The 25163-nt window shown below is 43.7% G+C and overlaps 1 protein-coding gene, 1 long non-coding RNA gene and 2 other non-coding genes across 5 annotated transcripts in view; 3 read left to right on the top strand and 1 right to left on the bottom strand.

The window, feature by feature from the left end:
* Positions 1 to 14977, bottom strand: part of LOC139153654 (protein kinase C and casein kinase substrate in neurons protein 3-like) — a 105281-nt gene extending 90304 nt beyond the window's left edge. The window contains exons 1-2 of one of the 2 annotated variants that reach the window (XM_070727876.1): positions 14934 to 14977; positions 3029 to 3196 (exon numbers count right to left, since the gene is read on the bottom strand). Coding sequence is in view for 1 of the 2 variants with exons in the window: in XM_070727874.1 (XP_070583975.1) it covers positions 708 to 747 (40 nt within the window). In the remaining variant the exon portion in view is untranslated. Of the gene's footprint in view, positions 1 to 707; positions 850 to 3028; positions 3197 to 14933 lie in introns of those variants that run through there. The other variant, XM_070727874.1, reaches the window with a different exon arrangement.
* A 142-nt stretch (positions 14978 to 15119) lies between these two features.
* On the top strand, positions 15120 to 23380 carry LOC139175926 (uncharacterized). The gene is made up of 6 exons (XR_011560590.1): positions 15120 to 15140; positions 17182 to 17298; positions 19062 to 19188; positions 20589 to 20733; positions 22007 to 22103; positions 23137 to 23380. It is a non-coding gene; the product is annotated as an uncharacterized lncRNA (long non-coding RNA).
* Positions 16187 to 16276, top strand: LOC139155032 (small nucleolar RNA SNORD88). Its single transcript, XR_011557019.1, has one exon. It is a non-coding gene; the product is annotated as a small nucleolar RNA SNORD88 (small nucleolar RNA).
* On the top strand, positions 18669 to 18758 carry LOC139155033 (small nucleolar RNA SNORD88). The gene has a single exon (XR_011557020.1). It is a non-coding gene; the product is annotated as a small nucleolar RNA SNORD88 (small nucleolar RNA).
* Positions 23381 to 25163: the final 1783 nt, after the last annotated feature.

Genomic DNA, 25163 nt, shown 5'->3' with positions numbered 1-25163 from the left:
GATGCAACATTATTTTATTGTCCATATACAAAAATCTAACATTTATTCCCCAAATAACTGTGTGCATGCAGATAAATCCGCTAAACTATCTAAAGTAGAGCATCTACTCCAGTTTAAATATTACTAAATTGGGATTAACTGGCCAGCGGCCAGTCAGTATTGATTTAATTGGTGTTTTAATCCTAGCCCCTCTCCTCCCCCCATATTTTTATAGTACCCAGTACAAGTTTTGCTATTGCCAAATTGCAAAAAGCAACAATTCTTTTTTACAGTACAAAGCGCATGATGTGTTACAGATAAATAATTGTGGTCTGGATAATGTCATGACAGCAATTTTTTTTTTTTTTAGTTAACTGTTCCTAATTTTTACAACACTATGAAACAAGTTGTACAATCATTTCCACTTTCCTAATTGGAGATGTGATGCAGTGGATCAGTTCATGGACAGTGAGACCAAGATTTGAACCCTGCACGCTCTTCCCTGCCACAATAACTTGCTTCTGCTATGTCTCTCTTCACACAGCACACACATCCCTCAATGTTTGCTCTCCTCCTATTCCTTTTTGCATTTTTCTTCCTCTCCGCTCTGTTTTTCTTCCCATAGATGGAGTGGCCTCTGGAGCCTAACTTCTCCCCTGATCGTTCAAGTTATTATGCTCATTCTCTCTCATAACTGCTGCACACATTCACAAGTTACTTGAACTTACCTTTCCCGTCTTCCTTGCTCGTTTCTGCTTTCTCTTTCATGCTGTTGCAATTTCCAGTCTTCCAGTGTTTTCCAAACTTGGAAAAAAGGGCTGTTGCTGGTAGGAGATGAATTTAGGCCTGGAAAATTCCTCCTTGCTGGGGAATGTCAAACTTCAGGAAGGTGGGGGGGGTTGGAAGTGGGGGGAAGGACTAGTTAACCCTTTGTTACCAAGCCACTTATCCTAGCTAGCTCTGAGCATTGCACAGTCCTGTAGCTGGGACCTGCTAAGAGGAAGCTGTTACCTTTGCTATTCAGTGTCCCAGACAGACAGGCATAGCATTGATCTTTACGTGCTGTCCCAGCAGATTCTTGGTCCCTCCACGCCCCGACAGCTGCCACAGCTGTACCCCTGGATCTTTTCCAAAAGTTGGGAGAGAACAGCTTTTCTATTCCAGGAAACTGACGGGGCATACATAAGGGAACAGATTCTGATTTTTCTCTCTCTCCAAATTCTCCAAGACACCAGGGTAGACAAATTACTCTTGTGACCAATTTGTGCTAGGAACACCACCAACGAAAACCAACACACTCACATGAAATAAATAGGGAAGCAGGGGGCCGGGAGGTGGGGGGGAACAGAGCCCAAAGTATAAAGCTCCATCCTAAAACTACAAATAACTACAATGGAAAGCATACAACCAGAGTAAACTGATCTGTGCAGGACCAGGAATATGCTGGGGTTGTCAGTAAAACTGGCTGATCTATTTTGTTTCGGCATATCGAATTCTAGCTTCACGGTCTGAAACATGTGCATATGTATGCGTGCATGTTGACTGCCTGAATGAAAGGAACATAAGGACATTGGGATATACTGTATATTAAGAGCAGTTGGCAAGTAGTATGTAATAAGGGGGGGGGGGGGGACCCAGAAAGCACAATTTTAAGGCGTTTTTTCAATCCTTATTACAAGTAGTCCTTGACTTACATAGAAATATAGAAGTCTGACGTGAGAAAAAGACCTCATGATCCATCTAGTCTGCCCTTTATACTAGTTTCTGTATTTTATCTTAGGATGGATATATTTTTATCCCAGGCATGTTTAAATTCAGTTACTGTGTTTTTATCTACCACGTCTGCTGGAAGTTTCTTCCAAGGATCTACTACTCTTTCAGTAAAATAATATTTTCTCATGTTGCTTACATATCACAATTGGGACCAGAATTTCCATTGTTAAGCAAGGCGGTTGTTAAGTGAGTTCACCTTATTTTAACAACCTTGTTTGCCAGGGTTCTTAAGAAAATCATTGCACTTGTTAAATAAATTACAGAGTTGTTAATCAAAGAGGGTCTCTCTCATTGACTTGGTCAGAAATTGGCTGGAAAGATTGCAAAACGGCAACTGGATCATTCCAAGACCCTGCAACCATCATAAATACGGTTTATGTACATTGCCAAGTGCTCAGATTTAGATCACGTGACGTGCTGCAATGGCCTTAAATACAAGGACGTCTCATCACTTTGTGACACTGTAACTCTGAACCAATAGTGGGTTCCTACTTGTACGGTTGACGCCATCATATGGTAGCAAAAATTGAGCGGTGTGCACAGCTCTGCATCTCCATCATGTATGTCCGAGCAAGATTTCACTTCTGCGCATGCACAGGAAACAAAATATCGCGAGAGGCTGCGCAAGAGAGAATTCAGCTAATTTTTTTTGCTTCTGTGCATGCGCAGAGGCAAAAAAATCATCGGAATCTCATGCATGTGTCCACTCGCGAAATTTTTCTTCCTGCGCATGTGCATGTGCAAAACCTTGCTTGGACACACGCGCGGCAGATAGAGCCGCACACGCAGTGCACCAGTAGCAGCGGGAGCAGGAACCCCCAACTGCTCTGAACGGTCTCTAAAGAAATGGTTATAATTTAAACAAATGGTTATAAAGACAAGCAAGAGATTAGAATTGCCCCCACCCTCCTTGCCTTTCGTAAGCTGCTTAAAACCCACCTCTGCCTCCAGGCATGGGGGAATTGAGATACTCTTTCCCCCTAGGCCTTTACAATTTTATGCATGGTATGTCTGTATGTATGTTTGGTTTTTATAATAATGGGTTTTTAACTGTTGTTAGTATTGGATTATGATTATATGCTGTTTTATTACTGTTGTTAGCCGCCCGGAGTCTGCGGAGAGGGGCGGCATACAAATCCAATAAATAAATAAAATAAATAAATAAATATAAGTTGAGGACTTTCTGTACAGAAACTCTTGTTCGCAGACCTGCCGTTAGCAAATACCAATAATTCCTGCCCCCACCACATGATTATAAGAAGAACTAAGCACTTACTCTTTTTTAAAACCAGTGAAAGCTCAGATTCCAAACTCCAGATGAAGGTAATCCATTCTGGGCTGGCCAAGTGGTCGTTACGGCAGAAGCTTAGTCTCCCTGTGCATTCTTACCAACAACTTCTGCGGGTAAAGCAGCAACTTCTACAATAGCTGTGGCAACCCTCTCCTGCGGGTAGAAATGGCTATATTAGGAAGTCTAGCAGAAAATCAAAACTTTAGGTTTTGTTTGTTCTGCCCCTTCTCCTTTTGTGAATGTAAAATGTTCTTACATTTGCTTCCACGGCATAGTCCAGCTTCTGGATCAGGAATTCAACGTCTATTTCGGGGGTGTATCTCATTTCAGTCCCTTGTGTTGCCATTTTGAGGGCATGAACTGCCTAGGGTGTGTGCTTGTTTAAAGACCACGGAGAAAAATGACTGTCCCTTGTTTGGGAACTTCGGAAGAAGAGCATGCTAGGGATTTTCAGAGAATCAGCCTCAAGACAAGCCGAAGATTTTTCCAAAATTGTCAACAAGATGAAGATGTTTGTGAAAGACAGAATATATTTCTTTTGGTTTTAGGAGGGGTTTTGTTTTTTTTAGGGCTGCCTATTACGGCTGTAAATCACGATGGTTCTAAAGCAGGACATCACTGTGACAGAATCTTATGGCCTTTTTCAAAGTGATAGCTAAGCAAACATAGTGGAGTAAAGGATCATTAAGCAAATCCGTTGTTTGCTATGGGGCATTTTTTGCCGAAAACTGTTCAGTAAATGCTGGTATTTAGTTAAATAATCGTAAATTGCGGTCATGTGTTTGCAGGGTACTATAAGTGTCTGTAAATGCAGCCTGGTTGCCTAACACCCAAAATGAAGTCACATGACCATGGGATGGGGCTAGGCAGCAGTGGGCTACTAGCTGGAACGCTAAATTGCACTCGCCGTGGCGGCTCATAAATACTTGCGGGGCCAGTGCGATTTTGCTTCAGCACCTATGGAGGTAGCAAAATTGTGCATGGAGACGCAGGTGCGCCCGTGTTTTGGCATGCGCAGAAGCAAAAAAACCTTGCTGAAACACGAGCACATCCATGCGCGATTTTGCTACCTCCATAGGTGGAGAAACAAAATCGCGCTGGCCCCGCAAGCACTTATGAGTTGCAGCGGCTAGCGCAATTTAGCGTTCCGGTTAGTAGCCCACCGCTGCGGCTACGGCAATGATGGTAAACCTGTGGCATGTAGAGCCATATCTTCCAGCACACAAACCGCTGCCTCAGCTCAGCTGCAGCACACATGTGCGCGCTGGCCAGCTGATTTTTGGCTCAGACAGAGGCTCTGGGAGGGCATTTTTAGTTTCCAGAGGACCTTGAGGGGAGTCAGGGGAAGCCTTTGGAGCCTGGGGAAAGGGGAAAAATGAGCCTACCAGGCCCACCGGAAGTCAAGAAACGGGCCATTTTGAGCCTCCAGAGCAGTGGTTCTCAACCTGGGGGTCGGGACCCCTTCAGGGGTCGAACGACCGTTTCACAGGGGTCGCCTAAGACCAGGGAAAAAGACAAATTTCTCATGGTGTTAGGAACTAAAGCTTCTATACTGGCACCTTGGAACACATTTTTACAATCCGACCAATCAGGCGTTTACAGTGGATATGTCCCTCTGACCTTCCTGCCAATCAGCTTGAAGCTCTGTTGGGGGAATTGGCGCTAGACTTATGGTTGGAGGTCACAACTCGAGGAACTGTATTAAGGGATCGCGGCATTAGAAAGGTTAGATTCTGCCACACGAATCCCAGCGACCAGTTAGGTCCCACAGAGTTGGCCTTCTCTGGATCCCGTTGACAAAACAATGTCGATTGGCAGGACCCAGGGGAAGAGCCTTCTCTGTGGTGGCCCCGGCCCTCTGGAACCAGCTCCCCCCAGAGATCAGAATTGCCCCCACCCTCCTCGCCTTTCGTAAGCTCCTTAAAACCCACCTCTGTCGTCAGGCATGGGGGAACTGAGATATCCTTTCCCCCTAGGCCTATACAATTTATACATGGTATGTTTGTGGGTGTGCTTGCTTGGTTTTTAATAAGGTTTTTTTTAGTTATTTTAAATATTAGATTTGTTATATGCTGTTTTTATTATTGTTGTTAGCCGCCCCAATTCTACGGAGAGGGGCGGCATACAAATCAAATCAAATCAATAAATAAATGTTGAGAAACACTGCTCCAGAGGCTCTCTGCATGTGGATACTCGCAGGTGCGTGATAGGGGAAACAGGGAGGGAAAACAGGTTCACAATCACTGGGCTAGAATTGTATTCATTATAAGCCCTTTATAATTATAAATTATAAGCCCTTATAATTTTGCAACCTCGTTGTAATTACCTTTGGTGCTAGTGGGCACTAAGCAACTGGTCAAAGGTTGAAACTAAATATACTGCTCTAAAAAATAAAGGGAACACTTAAAGAACAGAATATAACTCCAAGTAAATCAAACTTCTGTGAAATCAAACTGTCCACTTAGGAAGTGTTTTGCTGGGCTCTCTGATAGGAGCCTCCCGAAAATTCAAGGGTACAAATTTCAGACACACACACGTTTGAAAATTCAAAACAATGTTCTTTATCACAAAAATCAAAATAAACAAAGCACTCTTTTTGTATTGCAAAGAGCACTCTTCCCAAAACAACTGGGTAGTCTGTACAATTTCCCTTAAGCAGTCATTAAGTACTTAGCTAGCAGCTGTGAAGAAACTTCACACCCCTTCTTCTTCCAACGAAGTGAGACACACACACGTTGCTCTGCTTTGGTTTCAAAGGCGTGAAAAAGCAACAAAGTCCAGCAGATTCCTGACGAACTCCTATCAGATATTCTTCCACAACAGCCAAACCCACATGCTGCTATTTGTAGCAGCAGCCCTAATTACTGGAGCCCCACCCAAACACAGGTTTCCCTTATTTCCTGTAATATGTTCTTACTTGGTCTCTTCTACGCATAATTCTGCCCCTGCGTGAGTCCAAAATGTCATCATCTGAATCAACGGAAGATAAGGAAGATTGACTGCCTGGGCTGCGTGCCAAGCCTTCCTCTGCCGAGTCACTCCCACCTTCTTCTTCGTCCGAGGAAACTAAACTCTGAACTGATTCTGTCGGCAATAACACAGGCCTGTGACATGTTGAATTTTCCCCTGCATCCACCTCCCCATTCCCTGGGGCAGGAGCTGGGCCAGAGCCAACCACAACAGGAAGCAACACTGATTGACAATCAATTTCACATGCTGTTGTGCACATTCAACTTTGTACAGAACCATTCAATGAGAATATTTCATTCATTCAGATCTAGGATATGTTATTTGAGTGTTCCCTTTATTTTTTTGAGCAGTGTATATAATTCTCATATTCTCATATAGCAAGACATTCTACAGCTTTGTAGATCTTTATACATCTACAACGATCTCGTAGATCTTGGTTTTTCTCCCCAGATGCAAGGGTCATTTTATATATATATTTACATCTATATACATTGTTGAAAAAAATAAAGGGAACTCTCAAATACACATCCTAGATCTGAATGAATGAAATATTCTCACTGAATACTGTACTTTGTTCTGTACAAAGTTGAATGTGCTGACAACAAAATGAAATTGATTGTCATTCAGTGTTGCTTAAGTGGACAGTTTGATTTCACAGACAGTTTGATTTACTTGGAGTTAAATTCTGTTGTTCAAGTGTTCCCTTTATTTTTTTGAGCAGTATATATAATACACATACACACCTATATATACATATATATAGACGGGCTACAAGAATGGTGGAAGGTCTTAAGTATAAAACGTATCAGGAAAGACTTAATGAACTCAATCTGTATAGTCTGGAGGACAGAAGGAAAAGGGGGGACATGATCGAAACATTTAAATATATTAAAGGGTTAAATAAGGTCCAGGAGGGAAGTGTTTTTAATAGGAAAGTGAACACAAGAACAAGGGGACACAATCTGAGGTTAGTTGGGGGAAAGATCAAAAGCAACATGAGAAAATATTATTTTACTGAAAGAGTAGTAGATCCTTGGAACAAACTTCCAGCAGACGTGGTAGTTAAATCCACAGTAACTGAATTTAAACATGCCTGGGATAAACATATATCCATCCTAAGATAAAATACAGAAAATAGTATAAGGGCAGACTAGATGGACCATGGGGTCTTTTTCTGCCGTCAGACTTCTATGTTTCTATGTTTCTACATCTCACTAGCTTTCTTTAATTTATTACTTTTGTACCAAGTGTTTGGTACAGTGGCTGAAGTTCCAGACGCAAGTCACTTTCAAGGAGCTGTTGGCCAAATATAGAATTTTTCTGGCTTTGAAATAATGTTCAATCAGCACCATTGCACACCAATAATTCCTACTGCAGTACTTAATGTCACTTGTTTTTTACTTTGTCTGACAACATCCCTCAGGATTTTGACTTACAATAATTCTGTTGTAGAATTTTCTATTGCTTAAAGCTGTATAGTTAGCTTCTGATTAGTTGATATTGACATTTCGTAGTCTTTGGGATTTTGCCAACTATTTAAATAGAACAGAAGAATAGAATTTTATTGGCCAGGTATGATTGAAATTTGTCTTTGGTGCCTATGCTCCCAGCGTACTTAAAATAAAAGATAAGTTTGTCAAGAATAATAAGGTACAACACTTAATGATAGTCCGGGTAAAAATAAGCAATCAAATCATATTAGGAACCAGTCAATATAAATTGTAAGGATACAAGCAACAAAGTTACAGTCATATAGTCATTTGTGGGATGGGGGATGAGAACGATGTGAAGATTAATAGTAGTGCAGATTTAGTAAATAGTTTGACAGTGGTGAGGGAATTATTTATTCAGCAAAATGATGGAGTTTGGGGAAAAACTGTTCTCATCTCTAGTTGTTCTGGTGTGCAGTCCTCTGCAGCGTCATTTTGAGGGTAGGAGTTGAAACAGTTTGTGTCCAGGATGTGAGATACCTGTAAAAGTCTTCAGTCCCTTTTTTGACTCATGGCAGGATACAGGTGATCAATGGAAGACAGGTTGGCAGCAATTGTTTTTTTCTGTAATTCTGATTATCCTCTGAAGTCTATGTCTATCTTATTGGGCTGCAAAACCAAACCAGACAATTATAGAGATGCAGATACAGACTCAATAATTCCTCTGTAGTAGTGTTGGGCGAACCAAATCTGCAAAGTTCGGGTTCGTATCGAATTTTGCGGGGTTCAGTATACTGAACCCGAACCCGAATTTTTGCAAAAGTTCGGCAAAAAGTTCGGGTTCGGGAGAGCGCCAGGAAGCGCCGCCGTCCAGCTGTCACCTTCCGAAACAGCCAGGGAGCTGTCGGCCAGTCAGGAGGCGAAAAGAGGTGGGGAATCCCATGAGGAGATTCCAGGGGCGGAGCTTTGATGTCACTGAGACGTCCTTCCTGGCCGGCTGAAACGGGGACTCCTGAAAGGACGTCTCAGTGATGTCAAAGCTCTGCCCCTGGAATCCCTTCGTGGGATTCCCCACCTCCTTTTGCGCCTCCTGACCGGCCAAGAGCTCCCCGGCTGTTCTGGGAAGTGCCGCCGCCCAGCTGTCACCTTCAGAAACAGCCGGGGCGCTTCTTGGTGGTCTCCCAAACGCCGAACCTGGAAGTTTGGCAAAAGTTCGGGTTCGAGTTCGGGTTCGGAAGACCGCTGGGAAGCGCCCCGGCTGTTCCGGAAGGTGACAGCTGGGTGGGGGGTGCTTCTCGGCGGTCTCCCAAACGCCAAACCCGGAAGTTTGGCAAAAGTTTGGGTTCGGGTTCGGAAGACCACTGGGAAGCGCCCCGGCTGTTCCGGAAGGTGACAGCTGAGCGGGGGCGCTTCTCGGCAGTCTCCCGAGTGCCGAACTCAGAAGTTCGGCAAAAGTCTCGGTTCGGGCTCAGGTGCCGAACCCGAACTTTTAAAAAAATTCGGGTGCTGAACCCGAACCCCGTTGGGTTCACCCAACACTTCTCTATAGAACTGTATCAGCAGCCCCTTGGGCAGTTTGAACTTTCTGAGTTGGCACAGAAAGAACATTCCTTGTGGTGCTTTTTTGATGACATTTTTAATGTTAGGTATCCATTTTAGATCTTGCTATATGATGGAACCTAGAAATTTGAAAGTCTCTACTGTTGATACGGTCTTGTCTAGTATTGTAAGAGATGGAAATATTGGTGGGTTTCTCCTAAAGTCTACCACCATTTTACAGTTTTGAGTGTATTCAGTTCCAGATTGTTCTGGGCCCCACCACAAAGTTAGTTGTTCAACCTCCTGTCTGTATGCGGATTCATCATTGTTTCAAATGAGTCAGATTGCTATTGTTTCATCCTCCAACTTCAGTAGTTTAACAGATGGATTGTTAGAGATGCAATCATTGGTATGCAGATGGAAGTGGAGAAAGCACACAGCCTTGGGGGCCGCCTGTGCTAATTGTACAGGTATCTGGTGTGATTCTGCTTAGCTTCCTGTTTGTTAGGAAACTTAAGATTCACTTACCTGTTCAGGTACATCTAGCTCTTCTAATAGCTCAGTTAGAAGAGTGAATGATGGTATTGAATGAATGTTAATACATCTGATTTTGTCTATATTTTTTCAGTTTACTACCATAAAAGATTATTCATTCCAAGAGAGCCAAAGATTTAGCTTTCTGTAGGTGGATGGATAGAGTCACTGAAGCAGTCAGTGTGAGCTTAAATGGACTCCAGGAGATGGTATAGGATAGAAAGGCCTGTAGGGACATTGCCCAAGGGGTCACAAGCAGTCAGACAGTAGTTGCAAATAACAACAAATTAGTTTTGTTTTCAAATATGTGATTTATGAAGCATCTAACATTTTTTTTAGTGGAAACTGTAAGAGAAATTGGTATAGATATCACAACTAATACAAAATGAAGCATTTTAATAACAATAAAATCATTAGAAACAATTTAATTATAGCATTTTACCTCTGTGGCTAATCTTATTCACCTAGGAAACAGTAAACTTATTGGTGTTTTCTGGAACGAGGGATCGCTGCTTAATAACGATCCCTTGTTCTGGCTTCGTGAGCTCAACCCTGGGCACTGGTGATGAGTGTAATTCTGGCCCTGGGCTCAGGCTGGTGCTACTCAATGCCAGGTCGGTGGTAAATAAAGCTCTCCTCATCCGGGATTTGATCCTGGATGAGGAGGCCGACCTGGCATGTGTGACTGAAACCTGGCTGGGCCCGGAGGGAGGAGTTCCTCTCTCTGAAATTTGCCCAGCCGGGTTTCAGATATGGCATCAGCCTCGACCCCAGGGAAGGGGGGGAGGATTGGCTATTATAGCCAGGGAGAGCCTTTGCCTGTGTAGACTCGTTGCTCCAGATATTGCGGCTTGTGAGTCCCTCTTGGTGAAGTTGGACTTAGGGGTTCAGATGGGCTTGTTTCTCACGTACCTGCCTCCCAGCTGCGTGTCAAAAGCCCTGGCTGGCGGTGGGGTTCCCCAGACTTATTGTCTTGGGGGACTTCAATCTGCCGTCACTCGGCGAAGCCTCTGGACTGGCACAGGAGTTCATGGCCACCACGACAGCCATGGACCTGACTCAAGTAGTACAGGGTCCGACTCACGAGGGGGGCACGCACCCGACATGGTATTCCTCTCTGAGCAATTGAGTAATGGTCTGAGACTAAGGGGCTTAGAAGTGTTGCCTTTGTCATGGTCGGACCATTTTCTACTAAGGCTTGACTTCCTGACTCTAATCCTTCCCTGCAGGGAGGTGGAACCGATTAGGTTGTTCAGCCCCAGACGCCTGATGGACCCAGACAGCTTTCAGAAGGCACTTGGGGTTATTCCAGATGCACTCGTCCACAGTTCGATAGAGTCTCTTGCTGAGGCCTGGAACAGTTCGGTAGAGTCTCTTGCCGGCTGAAACGGGGACTCCAGGAAGGATGTCAAAGCTCCGCCCCTGGAATCCCTTCGTGGGATTTCCCACCTCCTTTTGCGCCTTCCAACCGGATTGCACCGTTGCGACCTCTCCGCAGCACTAGACCCCGTAGAGCTCCATGGTTCAGCCAGAAGAGACATCTGGAGAAGCGATGGAGGAAGAGTAAGTCCGAATCCGATCGAACACTTGTAAGAGCTCACATTAAGACTTATAAAGTGGCGCTCAAGGTGGCAAGATGCGCCTATCATGCCGCCTTGATTGCATGAGCAGAATCCTGCCAGGCCACTCTGTTTAGGGTGACTCGCTCCCTTCTTAACCAGGGGGTAGTTGGGGAGCCCTTGCAGAGTAGTGTCGAGGACTTTAACACGTTTTTCGCTGATAAAATTGCTCGGATCCGAGCAGACCTCGACTCCAATTGGATAACAGAGTCGACTGACAAAGAGTCAGTCCAGGTGACTGGGGCCCGTACTTGTCCATCTGTCTGGGAAGAGTTTGATCTGGTGACACATGATGAAGTGGACAAGGCCATTGGAGCTGTGAGTTCCGCCACCTGTTTGCTGGATCCGTGGCCCTCCTGGTTGGTCTCGGCCAGAAGGGAGGTGACACGGAGCTGGGTCCAGGAGATTGTCAATGCTTCTTTGGGGAGGGGGTCCTTTCCGGATCCCTACAAGGAGGCACTTGTGCGCCCCTTCCTCAAGAAGCCTTCCCTGGACCCAGCCATTCTCAACAACTATCGTCCAGTCTCCAACCTTCCCTTTATGGGGAAGGTTGTTGAGAAGGTGGTGGCGCTCCAGCTCCAACGGTCCTTGGAAGAAGCCGATTATCTAGGCCCTCAGCAGTCAGGATTCAGGCCGGGCTACAGCACGGAATCTGCTTTGGTCGCGTTGATGGATGATCTCTGGCGGGCCCAGGACAGGGGTTTATCCTCTGTACGGGTGCTTCTTGACCTCTCAACAGCTTGATATCCTTCTGCGCCGGCTGGTGGGGTTGGGAGTGGGAGGCACTGTTCTTCAGTGGTTCTCCTCCTACCTCTCCAGTCGGTCGCAGTCGGTGTGAGTGGGGGGTCAGAGGTCAACCTCTAGGTTGCTCCTTTGTGGGGTGCCTCAGGCATCGGACCTCTCCCCCCTGCTATTTAATATCTATATGAAATCGCTGGGTGAGATCATCCGAGGGCATGGGGTGAGGTATCATCAGTACGCAGATGATACCCAGCTTTACATCTCCACCCCATGTCCAGTTAGCGAAGCAGTGGAAGTGATGTGCCAGTGCCTGGAGGCTGTTGGGGTCTGGATGGGTGTCAACAGATTCAAACTCAACCCTGATAAGACGGAGTGGCTGTGGGTTTTGCCTCCCAAGAACAATTCCATCTGTCCACCCATTAGCCTGGGGGGGGGGGGGAATCACTAACCCTCTCAGAGAGTGTCACCCATTAGTCTGGGGGCGTCCTCCTCGATCCACAGCTCACATTAGAGAAACATCTTTCAGCTGTGGCGAGGGGGGCATTTGCCCAGGTTCACCTGGTGTACCAGCTGCGGCCCTATTTGGACCGGGAGTCACTGCTCACAGTCACTCATGCCCTTATCACCTCTAGGCTCGACTACTGTAACGCTCTCTACATGGGGCTACCTCTGAAAAGTGTTCAGAAACTCCAGATCGTGCAGAATGCAGCTGCGAGAGCAATCATGGGCTTCCCAAGATATGCCCATGTTACACCAACACTCCTCAGTCTGCATTGGTTGCCGATCAGTTTCCAATCACAATTCAAAGTGTTGGTAATGACCTATAAAGCCCTTCATGACATCGGACCAGAATATCTCCGGGACTGCCTTCTGCCGCACGAATCCCAGCAACCAGTTAGGTCCCACAGTTGGCCTTCTCCAGGTCCCGTTGACTAAACAGTGTCGTTTTGTGGGACCAAGGGGAAGAGCCTTCTCTGTGGCAGCCCCCACCCTCTGGAACCAGCTCCCCCCAGAGATCAGAATTGCCCCCACCCTCCTCGCCTTTCGTAAGGCTCTTAAAACCCACCTCTGTCGTCAGGCATGGGGGAATTGAGATATTCCCTTCCCCCTAGGCCTATACAATTTATGCATGGTATGTTTGTGTGTATGTTTGTTTTTTTAAATATGGGTCTTTTAATTATTTTAAATATTAGATTTGTTATATGTTGTTTCATTATTGTTGCTAGCCGCCCCGAGTACATGGAGAGGGGCGGCATACAAATCTAATAAATAGGTAGGTAGGTAGGTGGGCAGGTAGGTAGGTAGGTAGGTAGGTAGATAGATAGATAGATAGATAGATAGATAGATAGATAGATAGATAGATAGATAGATAGATAGATAGATAGATAGATAGTTAATAGCAGGAGTGGGCAATTAATTTTACCATAGGGCCGCATGAGAAATTGGGATGGTTTTAGAGGGCCAGACTAATATAATTAACTTAGTTCTATCCAATTATTGGGTAGAACTGAGTTAATTATATTATCATTATAAATTATATATTATATTATTTATATATACAGTATATTATTATATATTATATATTATATCTTGAACACCCGGTTCTTATCTAGAAAAGTTGGACTGACCTCTGCAGGCCGGTCACAGACAGCGGGCGGGCCGCATCCGGCCTTCAGGCCGCATCTTGCCCAGGTCTGGTTAATAGTTCCTCCAAGAATAATATTTTCTGTGTGCATCTTCAAGTCAGTTTTGATTCCAGGTGACTCATTATTTCTTGGCAATCCCATTTTCAAAGATAGTTTGTATTGCTTTTGCCCTAGGGCCGAGAGAGCATACTGATCCAGTCATTCACTTGGCTTCTGGGCCTATGACAGGACTCTAGATTAGAACTCTATTTTGTAGCCTGTGATTTTAATCACTACAGTAAAAAATGGCTCTCTTAAATCTTAATTCATAATATACATTTCCTCCACCAATTTGAAGAATTCATCTTTAAAATGATGTACTGTAGTCTTTAAATTTGCATTGCAAGCCAATAATTTGCCCTCTGTATCATCTTGGACATAAATTGTTTCAACTTCTACCCTTAAAACAACACAACAGGGCACTGCACACCTGACCAACTAGATACAAGGACAGTTCCCCTCCCCCACGATGCTATCACTGCTAAACAACTATTTCCCACAACACTGTCAAATTATTCAGACTGTATTACTATTATTCTTCTCATCCTTTCTAGTACCTATTTCTTCCCACTTATGACTATAACCATATTGGTTGTATCTTTAGAATTTATACTTATTTGTTTCCTACTATGATTTGATTATTAGTAATCTATGACTATCATTCAGTATTGTATCTTATGATTCTTGATTAATGTATTTTATTATGTACACTGAGAACACGTGCACCAAAGACAAATTCCTTGTGTGTCCAATCACATTTGGCCAATAAAGAATTCTGTTCTGTTCTATTCTATACCCTGGAAAGGAGGACAGCAGTTAGTAAATGGAAAGATTAATTTAATTAATATCAATAATTAATCAAATAATTAATCTTAAAACCTAGTAAAGGTACATACATTAATCACAGTCATAAAACCAAAATTAGACCTAGAGGATGTAATCCATTCCATTAGGACTGCATTTTTATCTTTTGTTTTTAGAAGAAACCGATCAGTAGTATGTTGTTAACTTAAAATTTCTAAACGTTGCTGCCTATTTGGTTACTTTTTTGTTACTTATGTACTTCTTATGTACATAACACTTTTCCAGTTTACATTGCCAAAAGCAGTTGTGTCTCAACTTTAGCAATTTAAAGGTGTGGACTTCAACTCCCAGAAGTCCCTAACCAGCATCACTGATGAGGGAATTCTGGGAGTTGAAGTCCACACATCTTAAAAGTTGAAGAGTTGAGACAATTAGTCCTACGGCTTTATCAATTAAGCCTTGCCCTGGCAAAGAGGCAACCGGATGCCAAAGAAACTCAACACCCCATTTTCTCTTCGCCTTCATGCCACTAATATGGTAAAAGTTTCCATTTGCATTTTCTCTGTACCTCCTTTTCGCGCGCATTTAGACTGGCCGAAGGGCGGAGACTTCATCTCCCTTGGCTCGCGCGCGCCTGCCTTAGTAGCGCGCATGCGTAAAGTGGTGGTCTTGCGAGAGCGAGATTAAGGCGAAATAGAAGGCGGGGCCACGGGCAGTATAAAAAAGCCCACGTGCACCGGCGCTCCGTCCTGTTTCAAATGGCGGCCAACTGCAGGTAGAAGCTCGCGGTGGGGGTGGCAGGGGGGCCGTTAAGGGCTATTTGGGTCGTTTTTATTTGCTGCTGTGATACTTTCAGCATTGATATTTTTTTTTAACAAAGAAAAAGCGAAAGCCGGACCTGTTGATTTGTTTTTAAAAATCGGGGAGGGGGGGGAAGGGGACTCCTTATAGCAAAGGAGGATTGAAATAAGAAATAGGACTATTGATATGAGCGGGAAGATAACGACCCTTATCGAAAAGGCCTTGAAGGATCTATGGAATGGGGATTCAAATCGATCAGAATAGAGCTGGAAAGGACCTTGGAGATCTAACTCCCTGCTTAAGCAGAAGATATAATGTCATTTCAGAAGAGTGACTGCCCATAGTCCCTTCTTAAAAACTTTGCAGTGATAAAGCACCTTCAACTTCTAAAGGCAAATGGTTAAGTGTCTTCACTGTTAGGAAGTTTTTCATTAATTCCAGATTTTTTTATCTTTGTTAGTTTTCATTCATTGTTTCTTGCCCTGCCCTCTGTTCCCCCCCCCCTTAATGACAGCCTCTCAAATACTGGAATACTGTACTGCGATCATGTCCCCGCTCTCCCAGTCCTTAGAGTAGTTGAGCTCCCCAACCGTTATTCATTTGTTTTAGTCCCCAGGCCTTTAATCATCTTAGCTGCTCTTCTTTGTACTTTTTTTCCAAAGTCTGGATGGTTTTTTTAACATGGCCACAACCAGATGCAGTATTCCCCGAGTCTTCGGGAGGGGCGGCATACAAATTGAATAAATTGAATTGAATTCCAGATGTGGTCTTATTAAGTCTTTATATAAAGCGGTACTTAATACCCTAGATTTTGATCCTGTGCCTCTGCTTATAAAAACAAGGATTGTATTAGCTTTTTTGACTGCTGGCTCATGATAAGGGATCATCCAGTAGGACTCCAAGGCTCCTTTCACAGTTACTGTTTTGAGCCATGTTTTGGCTAATCTGTTCTTGTACCTTTGGTTTAATTGAATTAAGCATCTTTTTTCTTTGGTAGGTGGGAAGGACCAGGCAACAGGATTCTTCCAATGATGTTAGCACTGGGCACAGACTACTATGATGATAACAGTGCCCCCCTTGCCTTTGACATCTTGGGGGACTGAGGAACAGAATCCTGGCCTGCCTGTTAAAATTTGTAATTGAGGAAGATGCTCTTGCGAGTGCTTGATTGCTGGTAGTGATTGCCATGTTAGGGAAACACCAGTACAGGTAGTCCTCAATTTAACAATTTGTTTAGCAGGTGTTCAAAAGTTACAATGGCCCTGAAAAAGTGACTTTTGCCTGTTTTTCATGCTTGGGACCTTCGCAGTACTCCTATGGTCAAATAATCAAAATTCAGACATGGGCAACAGCCATGTTACTAACTTGACTACAGTGATTGACTGGCAAAATGAGGCACTTAGTAACAGAAATGTTAGGCTCAATTTGGGTCATAAGTTGAGGGCTACCTGTACTTGCCATAATATCTAAGCTAACTTAATAGGTTTCTCCCATTTTTGTCATGGCTGGCTGAGTAATTCTAGAGTTGAAGTCTGCACACCTTGACAATTACCAAGGTTGAAAGACGCTGCTCTAGATTCACACGAAATGTGATTGGATAGCCATTTAATGAATAGGCCTTCTAGATATGAAAAAGGCCAAGCAACAGATGACAAGATGCTGCCTTGTCCCCCAAATAATTGTATCAAGAAAGCCAGCTTGGTCTATAGAAGGCAAAAGACTTGAGTTTCTTAGCCATGAAAGCCACCTGGGTGAGTTTGACTCAGTCATACTTAGTCCAATCCCACTGCACAAGATTGTGTGAAAAATTGGGATACTGCTTTTAATTAATTTGTTGGGTTATTTGTAAAATAAAAGTGGGAAATACATAAAAATCTTGAGTGATAAGTGCAGTGAGGGGAGCATGTTAGAAGGGTTTTTTTTTGGGGGGGGGGTCTTAATAAAACTTTGAAAGTGACCTTATTTCTCTCTTCCCCCCCCCCCAAAAAAATAACCCTGTCTCTTACATTTTGCAGGTGTGATTATATCAGATCCTGGAAACAGGAATTTAGTAGCAAACCACGCGCTGATCTAGATAGATGTTTCTGCAAATGGAAGACATTGAGGCCATTCTACGTGTGGAATGGTTGAAGGTAAATAGGATCATCAAGATTTGGGTTTTTCTTATGCTATTGTACAAAAAGAACTGATAGAGTTTAAAAGCCTTTGATCTGCCCTCCTTTTTAATAACTTTCTGACTTCAAGTCATATAAACCCAGCTCTACTAATAAAATACAACAATTCCTTAAAGAAAAAAAATGCTAACAGGCAGCCCTGGAATCAACATTTAGAAGGCACTGCAGTTTTAATACTTGACACCCATGCTCTTACACCTCTGCCTAGCCAGGAAGATCTTTGCTAATAAAAAAATATACTGCTCAAAAAAATAAAGGGAACCCTTAAACCAACACAATACAACTCCGTTTTTGTCATCCCCGGGCATTGAATTATGGATGTGGGTACTCACACATGCGTGATAACAAGCGCACACGAGCTTTCAGCACTCAGGTGGAAAAAAGGTTCACAATCACTGGGCTAGGATTTATAATTTTATACATTATAAGCCCTTATAATTTTGCATGCTGGCTGTAAGTACCTTTGGTGCTAATAGGCACTAAGCAACTGGTCAAATGTTGAGACTAAATATACTGCTCAAAAAAATAAAGGAACACTTAAACAACACAATATAACTCCAAGTAAGGGGCGTATATAAGTGCACTGATGTGCCTATCGTCCCCTGTCCAATTGCCTTTCCTTATATCATATATCATATATATTCTCTCCCTATCTTATATCATATATATTCTCTCCCATCTACTTCTTTTTTTACTTTCTATCTTTATATACAGTATATTACTTAATGTCTATTCTCTTCCATATGTATTGTATATTGGACAAAGAATAAATAAATTAAATCAACATCCTCAGTCCTAGGCTTCCTGAAAGAGTAGACATAGCATGGGGGGCCAAAGCCCCAGGCTACCTCAAAATGAAATGCAAAATTGCCTCTTCCCTGAAACTAGTTGCAAAAGGGGATGGGTTTTTCCCCCCTGCCCAATCTCTTGCATATCATGGGTAAAAAAACTCCATAAAATTCTCCACCTCTTTCTTTGGCCCACACATACTCCTTATCTCTTATATCATATATATTCTCTCCCTCCCATCTACTTCTCTTCTTTTTACTTTCTATCGTTATATATATACTGTATTACTTAATGTCTATTCTCTTACATATGTATTGTATATTGGACAAAGAATAAATAAATAAAGTAAAGTAAACTTCTTTGAAATCAAACTGTCCACTTAGGAAGCAACACTGATTGACAATTCCACATGCTGTTTGTACAGAACAAAGTATTCAATGAGAATATTTCTATCATTCAGATCTAAGATTTGTCCTTTGAGTGTTCCCTTTATTTTTTTAAGCAGTGTATATATAGATGTGAAGGGCGACGCAACAGGATTCTTCCAATGATGTTAGCACTGGGCACAGACTACTATGATGAGAACAGTGCCTCCCTTGCCTTTGACATCTTGGGGGACTGAGGAACAGAATCCTGGCCTGCAAACTAAAAAGCAGAGAAGAACTAGCTACACAAAATATTATTATAGATTGGTAGACTTACCTCCAAATTCAAACGAGGTACAAAAACGATATGGAACAAATAGGTATAATGTCACTCAACCATTAGATTGGGTTATTTGTAAAACAAAAGTGGGGAATACAGAAAAATCTTGAGTGATAAGTGCAGTGAAGCGAGCATGTTAGAAATGGGTTTGGGGGGGGGGAATGTCATAATAAAACTTCGTGAAAGTGACCTTTTTTTCTCCCTCCACCTCCCCTCCCAAAAATCAGATTTTGCAGATGTGATTATACCAAATGCTGGAAACAGGAAATTAGTAGCAAACCATGCACCGATCCACACACCGATGTTTCTGCAAGTGGAAGACATGAGGCCATTCTACATGTGGAATGGTTGAAGGTAAGCAGGATAAGCAAGACGTGGGTTTGTGGTATGTTATTGTTGTACAAAAAGAACTGATAAAATTTTAAAAGCCTTTGATCTGCCCTCCTTTTTAACAACCTTTTGCCTTGAGATTATAGAAACCCAGCTCTACTAATAAAATGCAATGTTTCCTTAAAGAAAATAAAATGCTACAAGGTAAATCTGGAATCATCATTTAGAAAGCATTGCAGTTTTAATACTTAACGCCCATGCTCTTACACCTCTGCCTGGCCAGGAAGATCTTTGCTAAAGAAAGATAACCAAATATTTCCTCTCACCATAAAATCTATACTTCCTGCTTCTTCACGGTTATTAAGAGCATTTTACTCATCAAAGGCTAAAAATGTGTATATAAACCTTGCTGATGTGCCAATAGGTGGCCAGCCAGTCCAGAAACCATGTTGCTGTCTCTCCACTAGAGGGACTAATGGAAGCCTCTGATCAGAAATGCATGCACCAATTATGCAGGAAATGCACTTTGTTTAGAGATGAAGCAGGGAAAACCAATTTGGCTAAATAAAGACAGAAATGAGGATTCAAAAGAGTTGGGAAAGTGAAGAAAGGACTGCAGATATGATCCCCCATTTTCCCCAGCTTCCATGTATTGTATGTTGAGTTCTGGAATACAGTGATACCTCGTCTTACAAACCCCTCGTCATACACACTTTTCGAGATACAAACCAGGGGTTTAAGATTTTTTTTGCCTCTTCTTCCAAACTATTTTCACCTTACAAACCCAAGCCACCGCCACTGGGATGCCCCGCCACCGGACTTCTGTTGCCAGCAAATTGCCCGTTTTTGCACTGCTGGGATTCCCCTGAGGCTCCTCTCCATGGGAGATACCACTTCCAGACTTCCGTGTTTTTGTGATGCTGCAGGGGAATCCCAGCAGTGCAAAAACGGGCGCTTCGCTGGCAACGGTAGTCCGGAGGTGGGGTTTCCCAGCGAGGGGAGCCTCAGCGAAATCGCAGCATCGCAAAAACACAGAAGTCCAGAGGTGGGGTTTCCCGTGGGGGGGAGGCTCAGGGGAATCCCAGCAGCACAAAAATGGGCCCTTCGGCTGGCAAAAGGGGTGAGTTTTGGGCTTGCACGCATTAATCGCTTTTCCATTGATTCCTATGGGAAACATTGTTTCATCTTACAAACTTTTCACCTTACAAACCTCATCCCAGAACCAATTAAGTTTGTAAGGCAAGGTATCACTGTATGTCATATCCTCTGGATATTGTTTGTAAGCAATTTATTTTTTTCGTAAGATGTGTTTCATTTTTAAGTGTATGCATTGTATTTTTCCAAAATGCAGTCAGACTGAATTGTCTGCCTGCATTCTTCTCCTGGCTTGGAATAAGAAATAAACCAGATTTAACCTCCAACAGAAGGGAAGAATTGCCAGAATAGAGAGGGAGATGATCTGCACTTTGCCTCCTGAAATGGACTGGCCTGTCGGCTCCTCCTTTTCCTAGTCTGCCTTCTCTTCAAATGTCTTTTGCTTTTGAGAGGCTGAGGATCTCATAGTGGAAGGTGAGATATAGTATTAAATGCAGAAGGGAAGGACTCCACGTTAGAACCATCTTCAGAGATTCCTCCACCCCCATGCCCTGTTTCCCTTCTTCCTCTTTTACCTTCGCATAGATTTGGGTGCTTTTGTTGGTCCTCAGTTTACAACCTTTCATTTAGTGACTTCAATGTTACAACGGCGCTGCAAAAAGTAACTTATGACCATTTTCCACGCAACTCTTGCAGCACCCCTGTGGTCACATGATCAAAATTGGAACACTTGGCAACTGACTCATGACAGTTGCAGTGGCCCTTGGATCATGCAATTACCTTTTGGGACCTTTTGACAAGCAAAATGGGGAAGCCAAGTTCACTTAACTAATTGATTTAACTGCTGCAGTGATTCACTTAACTGCACAAGAAGGCAAAGCTCACTTAGCAATTGTCTTGCTTAGCAATTGAGGCTTTGCTCAGTTGTGATGGCAAATCGAGGACTGCCTGTAATCACTTACGTAAAGCTTTAGGTGCCGAGTATTGTAACCATTTTGTTTAATGGGCAAAAAATGTCAATTATTCTTATTATTTATTGAATTTGTATGCCGCCCCTCTCCGTAGACTCGGGGCAGCTAACAACAATGATAAAAACAGCATGTAACAATCCAATACTAAAACGACTAAAAGCCCTTATTATAAAACCAAACATACACACAAACATACCATGCATAAATTGTAATGGCCTAGGGGGAAGGAATATCTCAACTCCCCCATGCCTGGCGGTATAAGTGAGTCTTGAGTACTTTACAAAAGACAGGGAGGGTGGGGGCAGTTCTAATCTCTGGGGGGAGTTGGTTCCAGAGGGTTGGGGCCACCACAGAGAAGGCCAACTCTGGGACCTTATCTGTCGCTGGGATTCGTGCAGTTCATTCTTGAAAGATGAGTAAATGAAAATGAAGCACACTACTGAATAACTGCCTTGTTGCTTTGACACTGTACTTCTGTTAACACTCGGAGCATGGTATTCAAGAATGGAATCTGAGCAAAACACTTTTTAAAGATTTTATTAGAAAATTTATACAGCCACCCCAACTTGGTGGGGTTACAAGGATAAAATCCCAATACAAAAGCAACTCAGCACCACCATGACAATAATTAGACCAGCAACTTGATGGGCTTCATGTCACTAGTGCCAACGTGGGGGTCAATCTTATTTCTGAAGGGATGATGTTCCCCAGGGAGGGAGCCCCCACAAAGAAAGCCCCAGTAGATTTCTAACTTGGATATCTTTTATTTTTCATAGATGAAATGTTACCCAATTGCTGGCAGCCTTAAATGTGAGCATGGCTCTTCTGGAATGTATGCAGTATAGCCTACTAGGACCTTTAAAAGGGCTATTGGTAAGTAATTAGGTGCTGTGAAGGCGATTAGTAATTTTTACTGGTACAGTGATCCCCCGGGTATCGCAATCCCGATCATTGCGAACGGGCTAAATCGCGATTTTTCAACCCGGAAGTCAAAACACCATCTGCGCATGCGCGCCCTTTTTTTTATGGCCATGCATGCGTAGATGGCGCCGGGCAGATCAGCTGCTGGGCGGCTTCCCTGGGTCTTCCTCCTCTTGCTGGCGGGAGGGCGAGCGGCGGGCATCAGCGAGGAGTTTCCCCACCGCCCACGCAAACTCCTCGCTGCCGCTCGCCCGCCCTTCGCTCGCGCCGCTTCCCAGCTGAGTCCTGAAGTGAATTGGCTTCAGGACTCAGCTGGGAAGCGGCGCGAGCGGCGCGAGCGAACGGCTTGTCCGCCGCCTGCCCGCCCTTCGCCCACCCACGCCGTTCGCTCACCCTCTTGCTGGCGGGAGGGCGAGAAGCCCCCCCCAGCGCCCGCCCTTCGCCCGGCCACCCGCTGTTCGCGCGCTGCTCGCCCGGCCACCCGGGTTCGGGGGGGTGCTGGCAAGCCCCCCATGCCGGCGGCGACGTTTTAAAACAGCCGCGCGGCTTCCCAATGAGTCCCGAAGACAAACGCGGAAGTTCACCTTTGACGTTTGTCTTCGGGACTCAGTTGGGAAGCCGCGCGGCTGTTTTAAAACGTCGCCGCCGGCATGGGGGGCTTCCTAGCAGCCCCCCAAACCCGGGTTGGGGGTCCGGGGGGTGCTGGCTCCTCGCTAGCGCTCCGGAAGTAAAAACACCATCTGCGCATGCGCAGATGGTGTTTTTACTTCCGCAGCGCTACTTCGCGAAAACCCGATCATTGCTAGGGGTCCTGGAACGGAACCCTCGCAATGATCGGGGGATCACTGTATATCCCAGTTTGGTGCCTGTTGGATGTATGGGAATTGAAGCCCAATTCATCTTGTGATACTTGATTGGAGAAACCTTTAGCGATGTCCAAACCTTTAGCGATGCTAATGTATTTTGTGTTGCTTGTTTCATTCAGACAGCACCAAATTGCCTGTCCACATTTTAACGAGCATGGAAGAAGCCTAAGTGGAGGATCTTCCCCAAGAAGAAATGCAACTCAAAAATTTTCCTGGATCCAATGTTTGGGATGGGAGGGATTTGCTGTTGTTTTTTCATGTAGAAATGAGAGGCTTATTGATGAAGCAATGGGACGTTTACTTACTTTGCTATGTCTGTTGAAGCTGCAAAGAATAATACCACCACTAAACTCTTGCAAAATATTTGTGATAATGTTGGACTTCTTATACAACACCCATCTGAGTAAACTTATTTATTTATTATTTATTTATTTAGATTTGTATGCCGCCCCTCTCCGCAGACTCGGGGCGGCTCACAACAAAGTGAAAACAATTTACAACAAATCTAAATTACTGTTTAAAAATATTTTAAAAACCCCATTTTCTAAACAAACATACATCTAGACATACCATTCATAAATTGTATATGCCCGGGGGAGATGTCTCAGTTCCCCCATGCCTGAAGACAAAGGTGGCTCTTAAGGAGCTTACGAAAGGCAAGGAGAGTAGGGGCAGTTCTAATCTCCGGGGGGAGTTGGTTCCAGAGGGCCGGGGCCGCCACAGAGAAGGCTCTTCCCCTGGGGCCCGCCAACCGACATTGTTTAGTTGACGGGACCCGGAGAAGGCCCACTCTGTAGCTGGTAATACTGTTCCAAAGCATTCCTCCTTACAAGGGGTTATTTTCTAACTTCTCTCTTCAAGTGTTCTTTTCTGACTCCTACCTCCGCTATTAGTAGCAAGAAAATGGTAGCCCTTGAAGAGCTGTGCGGCTTACTTAAAATGCCATATGATGCAGTGGGTTGTGAACCTCTGCTGTAGATGCTACTTGAGAACTGGGTCAAGCAATCTAAGCAGCCAAGTTCAGTGGCTGGGAAAGGAACAGCGAAGATTACTCTGCAGAGTGGGAGAAAATCTTTGACTTGCAGCAAAATGTAGCAGTTACATTTTTGGAAGGTGATCTTGGCTCACTAAATGTATTATAGCTGCCCAGTCAGAAAATCTCCCAAGCAGTGTTCTTTTCAAGGACATTGCCTTTCCATACAATTGGGTGCCTGCAACCTTGTAAGGTATCCTATATTCATGGATTTGAGAGATACCAGGCGAGACAATATAGCCATCCTTTGGGAGTTGCAAGTATTGGTCACAAATGAAATGCTAAAGTACATTTGTTTTTCATGCGGCTTGTCTGCAAACAAGTTTACTGACATTAAACAAAAGGGGTAGTTATTCCTACTGGCAAGACTAAATGTATGAATGAAGTATCCACAATGATATTCTTCTGTACAGTGATGTCAAAGTAGCTATAGAAGGGGTCTTCGACCTTGTTAACTTTTAAGATTTGTGAAACTCTGGGAGTTGAAGTTTACAAGTCTTAAAAGTAAACAAGGTTGGAGACCCCTGACCTATAGTACAGTGTTCCCTCAATTTTTGCGGGTTCGAACTTCGCGAAAAGTCTATACCACGGTTTTTCAAAAATATTAATTAAAAAATACTTCATGTTTTTTCCCCTATACCACGGTTTTTCCCGCCTGATGACATCATATGTCTTCGCCAAACTTTCATCCACCTTTAATATTTTTTTTAATAAACTTTAATAAATAAACATGGTGAGTAATAATTTAAATGGTTGCTAAGGGAATGGGAAATGGTAATTTAGGGGTTTAAAGTGTTAAGGGAAGGCTTGTGATACTGTTCATAGCCAAAAATAGGGTATTTACTTCCACATCTCTACTTCGCAGAAATTCGACTTTCGCGGGCGGTCTTGGAACGCATCCCCCGCGAAAGTCGAGGGAACACTGTATATCACTGTGGCAGTGAATAACTCTGCCATTGAACTGCCGTGCTACCCTTTGCTTTCTAAACTTGCCTCATATCAGGTAGACCCCAAGAACCTGATCTTTTAAATGGGTTGGGGGGTGTTCATCTAGGATGCCTCCTTTATTGATTGAAAACTATGGTTCCTTGAGTAGGTGGGTGAACCTGGCTT

Source organism: Erythrolamprus reginae, chromosome Z (assembly GCF_031021105.1).
Source record: "Erythrolamprus reginae isolate rEryReg1 chromosome Z, rEryReg1.hap1, whole genome shotgun sequence".
Classification (NCBI taxonomy): Eukaryota; Metazoa; Chordata; class Lepidosauria; order Squamata; family Dipsadidae; genus Erythrolamprus; species Erythrolamprus reginae.
Note: the sequence above shows the minus strand (reverse complement) of the source record. Positions and strands in the feature narration are given on the sequence as shown.